Genomic DNA, 13,626 nt, shown 5'->3' on the forward strand with positions numbered 1-13,626 from the left:
TTCAAAGGCAGTATAAATACAAGATAGTATAAAAGTGAAAACTTGTGAAAGGCTCACATCTCCATTTTAAACTTTAAGGCTTGAAGTATTTTCTGTTTGGGTATTTAATAAGCCTTTTGTCGTTGGAAAATGTATCCAGCAAAGACCTAATGAAGAATCAAACTCTGGCTAAAACATTTTGCTTTATTTGATTTGCCCTCTAGCAATTCTTCTCAAGCTTTAATGTTCATATTAACCCTTTGCATATCTTGTCACAACATAGATTCAGATTTACGAGGTCTGGGATGAGGTAAGAGAGACTATAAAGTGATGTCAAAGTTGCTTGTCTGAGGACCATACTTTGGTGGCCAGACCACTGAGTCTCTGCCCTAATAATTTAGTCAGTGAATACTAATTTTGGAAGAATGAGCCTCTTTTTGAATATGATAAAACCTAGGGACTTTCACCAGAAAAAAAAAATGGACATGTGCATGTATATACCTAAGCATACTATTTCAGGGGACTCATGCATTTATTCAATGAATACCTATTTATGAGTACTAAGTATTTTTGAGTGCTAATTATAGAGTGATGAGCAAGATAGACAAGATCTCCACCTCATAGAGCTTTGGGGGACAAAACACCACCAAGTAAATGAAAAAGGCATGCCACATGCCACGGTCCCATGATGGAGAGATTGGTTGGAGGAGTGCAGGAAGTGGTCTGGTAAACTGGTCTGTTTGTGGAGACATCTTGGCCAGAGACCTGAACACCACTCACTGGAGGGAAAGCATCCCAGGCGATAAACTGAGAGGTCTGAAGTGGAAACGAGCTCAGCATTTTCAAAAGACAGAGAGCAGCTGGTATGGCAGGCACAGAGCAAGTGAGGGAGAGTGACAGGAGGTGACTTCAGGGGCAGCGGCCAGATCACTCAGAGCCTTGTAGGTTGTGACAAGGAGGCGGCTTCCACCCCACCCACTTGCCCAAGCCTATTTCTAGACCCTAAGGGAGCCACAGTCTCCATTTCACGAACTCCAGAGGGAGATGCTCATTTAAGAAAAAATGTCTTATGGGGGTTAAAGACTTAGAGAATACATCTGAAAATACAGAGGACAGAGCCATTTTCTGGACCCTCAGATGGGCAGTGTCTCGAGCATGGCTGCCAGGCACAACTGCTTGCTGAATTATTGCAAGTTAAAGTTGCTATTTGCAAGCAACATTTTACAGAGGCCTCTCTCTAGTCATCATCCTGTCTCTGCCCACTACAGAATGCTCAGGCATCCCAGGCCTGCCCGCGATACACTCAGTAGGCTTGACATCTTTTTACTTCTTCAAATGGCCAATAAGGGCTTTGTATTTGCTGAGTTGTGAGAGCTTGGATGTGGCTTTATTCAACATGTCACTCTGCTTTGGGGAGCCTATATACAGTGTGGCAATCTGACTTTGCGCAGTCTCCATTTCTTCAAGTGACTCAAAAGGTAATTGTCTTTGAACTCTCCTATGTTGAGGGCTGGCTTGAGACTGTAAACCAGGGGTCCTCAAACTACGGCCCGCGGGCCACATGCAAATACAAATATTGTATTTGTTCCCGTTTTGTTTTTTTACTTCAAAATAAGATATGTGCAGTGTGCATAGGAATTTGTTCATAGTTTTTTTTTTTAAACTATAGTCCGGCCCTCCAACGGTCTGAGGGATAGTGAACTGGCCCCCTGTTTAAAAAGTTTGAGGACCCCTGCTGTAAACAGTCTGTAAAACAGCTGCCCCATCAGAACTAAGAAGATTTAATACTTTACTTTTTCCAGAGATCCTCTTAGATCCCTAAATTAGAGGAAGGAAAATACACTGGCATTCTGATTTCTAATTCATTCTGTTCTTGAAGTGAATCTGAAAATAAAGAATTCAAAATCTCAATTCTAATTTGAGAGCAGACGTGTGGAAACAGCACTGAACCACAGTCCTGCCGGCAGCCTTTAGATTGTGTGGTTAAGAAGGCAGCCCTGGCCTTTACTGGGCCTCAGTTTTTTCATCTATAATGAAGATATTGAATTAAACAAGCTTCTAAACCAGGGCCAGCTGTATGAAAGATCCTCCCCTGAAAATCACACTGCCCCCTGTCCACACACAAACAAAACAAGGAAACTTTCTTACACTCACACACACACACACACACACACACACACACCAATCAATCAATTTTTAAAATTCTACTGTATATATATTTTGCTTTTCCAGTTTCTCCCTTAGAGAATTATTTTGTACAAAATTAATTTGTAAGTTGCATGGTTGGCCTTCATTTTTTGAGGTGACTGCATTTGGGGGCTGGGTCGGAGAGGCACTGCTCTGAAACCTGGTCGTCCACCAAGTGGGCGGGGCATCCTGACAGGGACCTCTAGTCCATAAACCATGGAGCAGGGCACTTTATGGGAGAGATGCCAGCCCCAAACACTATATAAAACTAGCAACCTACTGTATGTCTCTGCTAATAGAAAGTAAACCTGTGGGACTACAGACTATTCACTCCTATGTCTCTAGTGTCTACAACAGTGCCTGGCACAAGGTAGGTGCTTAGTAAATTTGTTGAATAGATGGAGCCAGGTATTGTGTTTCAACTTTGGTGGCTTCTAGCAGTGCCACACTTTTCATGGGAAAGATGCCCAGGAGCAGGGAAGGGGTGGGAGTGGTAACTCAACCCTCTAGCTTTGCTCCCTTCTTTAGGATCCAAAATCCTTGAACATTTTGAGACTGACTTTCAAAAGTCTCTGATAAAGTAGGTGGAGAAAAGATTGTTCCATTTTTCCAACCCACCCATCTCTTCCTTTCCTCATTGGTAGGGTCTGAATGTGACTCCTGTGCTACAATCCATGTCTGCCCCATGGCAGACACAATTTCTAAGAATCCTATTATGAATGACTTCTAAACTCAAGAATCCTTTCATTCACCTGTTATATAAACCGAGATAGTCAATTGGATTTGTTTAAAACAAAATCCTTTGGACCAAAGATGTAGCTCTCACATTTTCAACAGATTCCTACAGTGAGCACATTTTTGCTCAGAGGTTGAAAGAATATGAGAATTGAACTAAATTTTTTTAAACAGATTTAAAATTCTCCTAGTTTTCTCAACAATGCCCTGCTGATGCAGTAAACCACAACTAAAGTGGCTTGAACAATGATGGACCGGTTGGAAATCATTTATGTATAAAAAGGAGACATAGAATTTGAGTCTCTTTGGAAAATCAGATGCGAAGTAGCCCCTGGAGCCCAGTAGCTGTTATGAAAGCAGAGGCACCTTCCCATTGGCCGGGGGGTTTACCCAGATGTCTGGCTTTCACATAAAAGGCAGGAACCACTGAAGTCAGTTTCCACTTCCACTCAAAGGGCGATAGCATAAGCAGCAAACAAGGCGATGGCAAGACTATTGTTACTTTTCCTTCCAGCTCTTGTGGCCTTAGGCACCGTGCATGGAATATTTATGGACAAACTTGCTTCCAAGAAGCTCTGTGCAGATGACGAGTGTGTCTGTAAGGACTTTTTAAATGCCTTTTATTATGTTGTTATTAAATAATTGAAAACTATCCACTAACAGCACAAAATCTGATTGTTCTTTGAAGTGAATCTTCTCTAATGTGTATGTTTGATTGGCATTGTTTTATCCTGGTCTGTATCTCTAGAGAGTTAACCATAGGATATCTGCTTGGCTAAGGTTCTGTTGGATGCAGCTTTAATGCTTTGTATTTCTTACTCCCTTTGAACTGACCAGAAGCTGTGAATGGGGAGGTATTAGTCACTCTGATTTCCGAGTTTTCTGCTCTGCTCTGCCTTTTTACTGTTTTAAAATCTAGGAGCCAAAAAAGTAGTCATTCAATGTTTGTTTTGTTTTTCCTTCCAGATACTATTTCTCTGTCCAGAGCTCAAGAAGATTACAATGCCCCAGACTGTAGATTCATTAACGTTAAAAAAGGGCAGCAGATATATGTTTACTCAAAGCTGGTAAAAGAAAATGAAGCTGGAGAATTTTGGGCTGGCAGTGTAAGATGAGATTATTGAAAATATACACACATCTTGACATATGTTGCTCTTAATGTTCTTCTCTATTACCTATCTTCAATGCATTTTACATGTTTAAAACTGGCCATTAAGAACAATGTAGAGATTGTAGATGCAAGTACAAAAATTCATGTATATTTGTTTTTATGGTATTTTGAACAAACAATGACAATTTTATAACAGAGCCAAATGCAGGCTTATGTGATGTTTTTGCAAGAAAAACTAGTCAGATACATGGGAACTTGAGCCTCCCAAAGAGTTTGAAACTTACTAAAAGTTATTTGGGTTAGCCAAGTAAAGGCATGTATGTTGGCAGTCGGTCTATGTTTCAATATTTTTAAGGAAACTTTAGCCCCTTCTTTAATTCCAAAGAATCTCCTTTTTTTAGTTAAAATGTGTAGAATGGGCCCTGGGGAGGGGTAAAGCCAGGACTGGCTTACTGTCCTCATTGGTAGTGCCACAGATAGATTCTCAGGTAACAAAGAATTATACCTTAAATTTACTCAAGTATATGTTCATTTAAATTTTTAAAAACTGAGAAATGCAAGTCCTTTAAAATAAAATTTACTTTAAAAAATTTACTGACTTTATTTATTTATGATTCCAAAGTTATCTCAGGCAGCTCACAAGATTGCAGAAAATAAAGGCATGCTGAAATAGTGAGACCAGTAAGAGACTGAGCCACAGAGGAATAGAAACACAACTTCTGGGGGTTGACCTAATTCTGTAAGTGAACTTAAAATTTAAGTCTGAGCCCCCGGAATCCAGAGTGAAGTGCAAGGCATTGGCAGTTATGTCATTCTCACTAACAGCAAAGGGGATGCCTGAGGGTTTCTGGAGCCTCACATCCGCTTTCCCCTGACTGGTTCATTTCTGGGCACAGGTGTATGGTGATGACCATGAGGATGAGATGGGAACGGTGGGTTATTTTCCCAGGAACTTGGTGGAGGAGCAACACGTGTACCAGGAAGCCACCAAGGAAGTCCCGACCACAGTAAGTGTCTCAGAGGTGGCCAGAGAAAGACTCAGCTCTAGCATAATGCAGGCTGGTGTTTACATGCATTATGTAACTCACATTATATATGGAGCAAAGCCCCAGGTTCCCGTGGTGACTTCTGAGACAGAGAGGTTTGGGAGAGCATCCACACCTACTACCAAGGTTGAAAGAGTATTGAACTTTCTCCACTGACCCCCCTTTTGTTTTAGTTGAAAGTAATTCATGTCACAAAGAAAGAAACCAAAATAGTATCATCTGACTCTAACTGATGGTCACATATTTATTTGCTCAAGACTTGGCCTGGGGAAAAAATATACCACCTGTATTTAATAAAGTCAATACATTCTGGTAAAATCTTTGAATACCTTATTTTTAAACATGTTTTTATATTTTATTGATTTTTTACAGAGAGGATGGGAGAGGGATAGAGAGTTAGAAACATCAATGAGAGAGAAACATCGATCGGCTGCCTCCTGCACACCCCCCCTGGGGATGTGCCCGCAGCCAAGGCACATGCCCTTGACCGGAATCGAACCTGGGACCGTTCAGTCCGAAGGCCGACACTCTATCCACTGAGCCAAACCGGTTAGGGCTGAATACCTTATTTTTGTGGTAGACTCCACTTATGTATGGAAAAAAAAATTACACCCTTTCCAATACCCTGGGGTCTTGTAAACCCAGGACAGAAATAAAAGATCCCCTTAGAGCTACTTTGTAAGGTGGTTATTTTGAAGCCGTTCTCCCGGAGCTAACTGCTGTGCTAAATAATTTCAAAACATTGCCCAGCCTAACCAAATGGAACTCACTTGTCATCATTTGTTAGCATTGAACTTGAATATGTCAAATAACCATAAATTAAAAGTGTATTTGAGAACTTTCATTTTAAGTAATTTTACTTTAAAGTGATAATTAAGTCATAATCTTTGGGTTTCAACCTTTACTTATTTTAAGTCCAAATTAAGCTTTGATTAGGTATTATTTTAAATAAAGAATCTACATCTGTTTTCTGGCCCCACCTCTCAGTTCATTCTTTTTTTCCTTTTGTTTCTGTTCCAGGATATTGACTTTTTCTGCGAGTAAGAAATTAGACAAATCTGCAAGTAGAAAGAAAACACCAAAATTAAGAAAAAAGGCAAACAAACAAGAAACCCCAAATTCTGTGTCCCTTATTTTGGACTTTGGTTTCCAGGATTTGTTACCTTACAGGAGGACTAAGGTTTGGGGCCAGAGGTGGCAGAAAAGGAAGGGCTTCAACTCAGTCTCATTTTCTATTGGCTTGGTTTCAGCGCAAGTGGGTGATTGAAAGCAGAGGATTACTTGTCAGCCTTCTCTTACAGAGGGATGCATAGAGAAGATGGTTCATCCGTAGCTATTTCTGAAGAGTAATTCTTCCCTGCTCTTTGGCTCCCTGTATAAACCTGGTAGATCACACAGGTCTTCCCTTGGGACATGCTGTTTTCTTCCTACGTGACTTTCTGGAAAACTGGAATGTTATAATTTACCCAAAGGCACTGTATCATCAGGGAATACTCTAGGATTGTTGTTACTTTTAATCTTTGATGGCTTTGGGATGTGAAGTTGTTGGTGGGGGGAGAGCTATTTGGACTCATAGATGTTTGAACTATGCTTTTAAATTTATCTTTTTAAAAAGTCTCACAAATTATTTCATCTGAATAATTTTACCCTCTAAATGATCAATTTACCCCTCTCCAAATTTTAAATATTTGTGTATACAGTGGGGGTGGGACAGTTTATAAAATATTTTTAATGAAATAGTTTCCCTTTAATATGTGCTACCACTTGGTGTTATTCAAGCTTCAAGTGAAAAGACACAAAAAAACAAATCTGTAGGTTATTTTCTCCTTCTGTTTCAACTTGAATTTCCTCTTCCTGTGCAAATTCCCCAGTCAAGGACGATGTGGAAAGAAAATCTGGTGAGGGACGCAGGTTGGGTAGTTCCAATTGACCCATAAGTTTTCCTATATTTAACTGGAAATCTGCTTTGGTTTTGTATTACTAATGTAATTCTTTTGATATAGTCATAAATTTGTGTTGTTTGTCTGTTTACAATGTTAATAAAAATGTCTGTACTAGACTCAAAAAATTTCACCATTTCTGAGTTTAAATCTAGTATTTTAAAAACATTTTTTACCTTAGGGTGTAGAAAGTTGGTGGGGAGGAGTTGGAAATGGGGTTTGTTCCTCAGTTTTCTGTGGTCTGGTCATCCCACAACCATGAAGAGGGGGCCATTTAAGGCAAGTTGGAGACTTAGATCCCAGGGTCATTTTTCATCTAGGTCCACAGTGACTTTAGATAAGCGGTTCTCAACCTGTGGGTTGCGACCCCTTTGGGGGTCGAACAATCCTTTCACAGGGGTCGCCTAAGACCATCGGAAAACACATATAATTACATATTATTTCTGTGATTAATCACTATGCTTTAATTATGTTCAATTTGTAACAATGAAAATATCCACAATCCTGCATATCAGATATTTACATTACGATTCATAACAGTAGGAAAATTACAGTTATGAAGTAGCAACGAAAATAATTTTATGGTTGGGGGTCACCACAACATGAGGAACTGTATTAAAGGGTCGCAGCATTAGGAAGGTTGAGAACCACTGCTTTAGATGAAGATGTTTTTGCCAAATTATTATGGAGTTCAGTCATGTAAATGATACACCTTCCACTCCATCAAAAAAAGCCTAAAACCCCCAAACTAGTTTATTTTTTTCTATCTCACTTTATTCCATTAAAAGTTTCAGGCAGCATGTAGGGCTCTCAACACACTTTTAAGGTAAGAAGAGTTTACTCTACCTTTGTTTCTATTTGTCTCTTGCCTGCTGGCTCCCCCATTCCAGATACCCCATCATCCCTTGAAACACCCAGAAGCCCCATTGTCCTCTCAATCTGCCCAACACCCCCATCTGTCTGGCCTCATGCATCCAGCCTCATTTTTCAACCACAGGGCTTCCAACTGCAGGCTCCCTCCTTGCCCCAGCCAGCTCCTACGCACCAGGACTGACATCTACCTCGAGAAAAGGGGCTGAGTAGTGAAGGGTGAGGGTTGGGGGGATGGGGGGGGGCGGGGGGGCAATGAGGCCTCTGGGACCCATTCTCACTTGGGGAGTTTTCCTTCCTTTCTTCCTTCCCACGAAGAGCAAAGACATTTTAACAACTCAGAGAGGCTATCACCCACTGACATTGTGGGTTCACAACCTCAGGAGTTCCCCGGGTTAAATCTGAAACTGGCCCCTGTGCCCAGAGGGCAAGGAGAGTGGGAAGAAAAGGGCAGGCCACTCCAGTCCGATAGATGGCAGGTTAAGAAGCTAGAGAACTTGCATACGAGGCCGCCAGACCTCGCAGTGTGACTAAGTTCAGCAGCCGTTTTTGTGTATTAAAGCTTTAGAAAACTCTGGCATATTTCCTACGCTTAGAAGAAAGAGAAGTCAAAGGTGCCGTTGCCTTTAGCATCACGCACCCCTGCCCCGAGATAAATGTGGGCATTTATTGCTTCTCGTGTTTATTGGTTGAGGAGACACTGGTGCCCTCATGGATCTGATTCAATACAGGGACATATTGAGCTCATCTGTGTGGTATTTAAACAAATCTCTGGAGGGAGTGGGTATTTCAGCTCTGAGTGGAGAGAAGAAATAGGAGCTAGCACTAGGAAGAAAATCTCATTTCTTCAACCCTCAGCCTCATCTATCTGAAATGATAAACAAAATAAGAGAAAAACAAATTATACAAGCTAATACCATTCCACATTGTACCCTTGAAATGCAATTTTCGTGACTTAAAGGCCTTCCCATGCTCTGATGTCGTCTCAGCTGTGTCCCCTACAAACACCAGGATATATCAGCAATTCAATCAGCAAATGACATATTGATCACAAGCTTTATATAACGACCCTCTAACCCATCATTAACTGAGACAGAGAATGCTCCCCAACCCATGATTTAAATATTTTTCTAAATGGGAATGACTTTTCTGTCACACATGAGCAATTGTTTTAATCATTTTTTCTCAAGCATGCACTATCCTAAAGCCAGTGTGTGTGGGAGGTAAAAAATGAGGTGGTGCTCCTAATAGTTCACCCTGCTTTCCCACCGCTCATGTCCTGTTACCCTCCCTCTCCCCTTTTCCTAGTTGCTTCACCAGGTGAATTTATTCTGGACACAAGAACCAGATGCGGTGGGAATGTTAATTTGAGTAATCCTATGTAGATGTGGAAAAAAATAACAAGTAAAACTTCTCTCCCTGCTCTTTCTCATCTTGGGTACCTTATGACTCCAAAGTGATTTAAAGATCTTTTTATCTGCTTCTAGATTTTTTTTCTGAGTCTTCAGATGCCACAAATGGATAAAGCTCAAGCCTTGACCCCCATGGACCACAAGCACACACACTGGTTCCTGAGAAGTAGCCCTCAGCCATGCTCAGAGGGTCAGCAGGCAGAAGCGGTCAGCTGGACAGAACCACAGGAAAAGGCAGAGAGGTCTGGGCCCAGGCTAGCTAACTTGCGAGCCCAAATCCTACTGATACCTGAAGCAGAAAGAGAGAGGATCCTGGGGAAAAGGAACCAAGGATTTTTGAGCAGGGGCTGTAAACCAGCACCTTAGAGGAGGTTCCCTAGAAGTAGACCTTGAGATGGGGATTTAGGTATAGTGATTTATGAAAGAACTAGAGGCCCGATGCACGAAAATTCATGCAAGAGTAGGCCTTCCCTCCCCCAGCTGCCAGCACCAGCTTCCCTCTGGCACCCGGGACCCGGGCTTTGCTCTGGCAGGACACGGCTGCTTCCCTTCAACTGCCGCCTCCAGGCACCCGGGACCCGGGTGGCTTTACTCCGGCCCTGACTTCGTCCAGAAGGACGTCCAGAATGATGCCCAGAGGAGGTTTGGTCTAATGGTCTAATTAGCATGTTACCCTTTTATTATTATAGATGGCTCCGGGGAAAAGAGGAAGGGCGAGAGGAGTAGCAGGACAGGTCAACAAGGGTGCAGCCCTACAGTGCTGGTCTCTGCCTGATCCCACGGGGCCTCAGAGAGTTATCCTCAGGGGCTGACCAGCCAGAGTCTAGGAAGCTGAGCTTCTGTTGGCCTGTTGGTCACTGATTAAGGGCTGCCATGGGGGAACATCGTCTCCCGGCAGTAATGGCCCTCTCTTCATATGGGCACAGCGGGCTTGAGCTGGCTGTAGGTGCCGAGGGTACGTGACAACACTGAAAGGGCATTCCGGGGCACTGGGGTGGGGGAGCACTATCTGCTGGCTGTGCACAAGCTGCTTTTCACTTCATTTCATCTTCCCAGCAATCTGTGAGCACCCAGGAGCCCTTACCATAACCTTTCTGGGACAGGTGAAGGCTACTCTGGTCCCACATTTCCTCCCAGAGCAGCCTACATGGGCCCTGAAACTTCCTGGTGTGGAAGTTAGCTGTAGTGAGAAACTCCGGTGAAACCAGGGTGACATCCAGTGGTGAGCTTGGGATCTGGCAGACAGAGAGATTTCTAAACCAGTCAGCATCCCAGGGTGTGAGCATCCTTCATAGCGCTCTGAATCGTTAATATCAGGGCTGCCTCCTCCCACGGACTCTGCATACCTCACCCCTCCCCTCCAACACAATCTTAAAATCTGCCTGTCACATGGCAGAGAGAGGGCTATTCATATGCCTTTACCGCCGACCTTAAAATACATTAAACTGATTTGAAAATTCACAGGTTAGGGGAAAGCTGACATTTCACTTTCGCATCTGTTTTGCATGTTTGCCTTGGATGTGGAGCCCTGCAGAGCTTGTAGATTGTTTTACTTGACTTAATCCATTTACAGAAAAGCAGCAATAGCACCTGGAGCTCAGAGAGTAGAAGCTTCTCCAGAAAACAATTAGCAGGGCCCCAGCCCCTTCCAGGGGTGTCAGGGGGTGGCTGAAAGGCATGGGACTCAGTGCCCCACATCACTTACTTATGAAGCGTGCGGGCAGGCATCTGCAGTTAGACAAGCTGGCTTGCCATGCACACGCTCTCCATGGCCCCGCGCTGGGACATGAACTAATTCGTCTAATAGCTGGGTGCTCTACAGGGGCCATTTGATCCCATTCCCCAGCTCCTCCTGGGGACATTGGGCAATGTCTACAGACTTTTTTTTTATATCCTCACCTGAGGATATGATTTTATTGATTTTTTAGAGAAGGAAGGTGGGAGAGAGAGAGAGAGAGAGAGAGAGAGAGAGAAAAGAAAATATTGATGTGCGAGAGAAACATCAATGGGTTGCCTCCTGTACATGCCAGGACTAGGGATCGAACCCACAATCTAGATATATGGTGCCTTGACTAGGTAACAAACCTGCAACCTTTGGGTGTATGGGGCGATACTCTAACCAACCGGGCCACCCAGCCAGAGCTGTCTGCAGACATTCTTGATTGTCACAATGGAGGGGGGCAGTTCTGGCATCTAGTGGGCGGAGGCCAGCGATGCTGCCAAACATCCTATAGCACAAGAGAGCCCGACCAGGAACGATTGAGACCAACGTCAGCAGTGTCCATTGGGAAAGCCTGCTCTCTAAAGGGTGATATTAATCAATGGGTGACCTTTGAGAGAATGGCAAGTACTAGAAAGGTCAAAGCAATTACGTGGCTGTGTTTATTCTCCAATTCTGGAGTGTAATTTTTTTGTAATGAATCATTAGGTAGAGCCGGAAAAGCAGGTCTGTGCAGGTTTACCTTGACACACGAACACCACACCTTCTGCACTGGCACACGGCACAGAGACAACCTCCATCTTGCAGTCGGCTTACAAAGGAGCATCAGCAATTCCCTTTCTCCAGGATTTTAAACGCAGCCCTTTGCTTCCTGCTCTAGCTGTGCACCCTCTTACTCTGGAAGTAACATTTCCCTGGAATGAATGCCCTTCAGCAGTTCCAGGAGGGCGGGCTCCTGAAGGGCTGGTGCAGGATGGGGGCCTAAGGCTATTTGCATTTCTTCCCGCATCCTCTAGCTCGGCAAACTCATTAGTCAACAGAGCCAAATATCAACAGTTCAACGATTGAAATTTCTTTTGAGAGCCAAATTTTTTAAACTTAAACTATATAGGTAGGTACATTGTTATTAACTTAATTAGGGTACTCCTAAGGCTTAGGAAGAGCCACATTCAAGGGGCCAAAGAGCCGAATGTGGCTCGTGAGCCGCAGTTTGCCGACCATGGCTCTAGGAGACTGCTTAATTGCTTTTCAAACAGCTATCACGTCCTCCCAGCTTTACAGCTTCTTCCAGGAGATGATTACAATGTCCTATTATTTTTCAAGCAAAAATAGTGCTTCCTCCCCAGTCGGTAATGTATGCACTGTCAATTTCAATAGCGCCTGCTCTCTTCACCTGCCATGGATCTCTCTCCCCATCATTTCCCCCCTCTTTGCTATTCTCATGCCGGTTAACCTTTCTTGGGAGAGCTTTCTAGGCACACAGTTATACTTATAGTCTCTGTACAATTAAAATTTAACCACTAGCCCAATGTTGACATTTCTCACTTCTTAGAGGGAGAGTTTAGGTAAACATTAATAACTAAACGTGGTGTGTACTTTCCAGTGCAGACTTCAGTGCTGCGAAGGGGGAAAGATATCATGCAGTCCTCTTCCATTAGAATCGTGGGTTGTTTGTTTGAAAGAGACATGTAATTGAAGACCTAAAGCCTAATTTGAACTTTGTTACTTTATCTCACACTAGAGACAGAAATGAATATCGATTTTTCCCCCCATAAAACCTAACTTAACCCTTGCTTGTTATGGCTCCTGAGCTTGAATAGGCCTGATACAATTTACTTTATTGAAGTTGCCACTGAATTTCAGTTTACAAAAAGGAAAACACGAGTGACCTGGCAGTGCCTTTTTCAAAACGAACAATCTGAGTAACAGGGAAGTAAAAGCCGGCTGGAATCCACACTAGAGATTAGAATTTGGGATTGAGTACTTTACATCCTGCACTCCCTTGCCTTCTCGCCTCCTGAGATGCCTGGAAAGAGAGGGGCATCCACAAAACACAAGAACCTAGTGAGTTGCAAAATAGCAGCTTAATCAACCACCAGGCAAGCATCTGCGGATGCCCCCTCTCCTCCTATAGGGCTCCTGAGGCGGAGGCTGGCCTGGGGAGTGTGGCTCAGACTGGGAAGCCTGCCAAGGGGTTCCTAGTCCCTCCTTCCTCCAATCTCGGTCGGTCACCTGGGTCTGAGGCACAGAACTCAATAGCCAGGCACACAAATAGCAGATCTCATTCAGCTATAGATGGAGAAATTTTAACAACAGAGAGGAAGAGCAGATGCCCTCTGTACCTGGTCTATGCCACCTGCATCTCTTTGCCTGATGGCATTTATAGTCACTGGAGTTTGCTCTACTCTTCCAGGGCAGTCTGAGCGCAGCCAGAAATTAACACTTCCTGAGAGAAGCCTTTCACCAATGACCGAAGGGGGTTTAATGTATCAGCACCTCCACCCTGGGAGGGGATCACTCTTAGGTAGTGATCCCAACCTTCTGGCCCTTTAAATACAGTTCCTCATGTTGTGACCCCCAACCATAAAATTATTTTCGTTGCTACTTTATAACTGTAATTTTGCTA

The 13,626-nt window shown here is 43.3% G+C and overlaps 1 protein-coding gene across 2 annotated transcripts; it reads left to right on the forward strand.

The window, feature by feature from the left end:
- The first annotated feature begins 1,673 nt into the window (after positions 1–1,673).
- On the forward strand, positions 1,674–7,119 carry OTOR (otoraplin). 2 transcript variants are annotated; one of them, XM_006087973.3, is made up of 4 exons: positions 1,674–3,499; positions 3,868–4,007; positions 4,909–5,019; positions 6,079–7,119. In XM_006087973.3, the coding sequence occupies exons 1-4, from the start codon at positions 3,385–3,387 to the stop codon at positions 6,100–6,102; spliced, it is 390 nt and encodes a 129-aa protein (XP_006088035.1). In that variant the 5' UTR covers positions 1,674–3,384; the 3' UTR covers positions 6,103–7,119. The 2 variants fall into 2 exon arrangements, with proteins under 2 accessions (XP_006088035.1, XP_023608978.1); XM_023753210.1 differs by lacking the exon at positions 6,079–7,119 and having other exon boundaries at positions 4,909–5,374.
- The last annotated feature ends 6,507 nt before the right edge of the window (positions 7,120–13,626 follow it).

The sequence above is a fragment of the Myotis lucifugus genome, unplaced genomic scaffold, assembly GCF_000147115.1.
Source record: "Myotis lucifugus unplaced genomic scaffold, Myoluc2.0 scaffold_42, whole genome shotgun sequence".
In the NCBI taxonomy this organism is placed as follows: Eukaryota; Metazoa; Chordata; class Mammalia; order Chiroptera; family Vespertilionidae; genus Myotis; species Myotis lucifugus.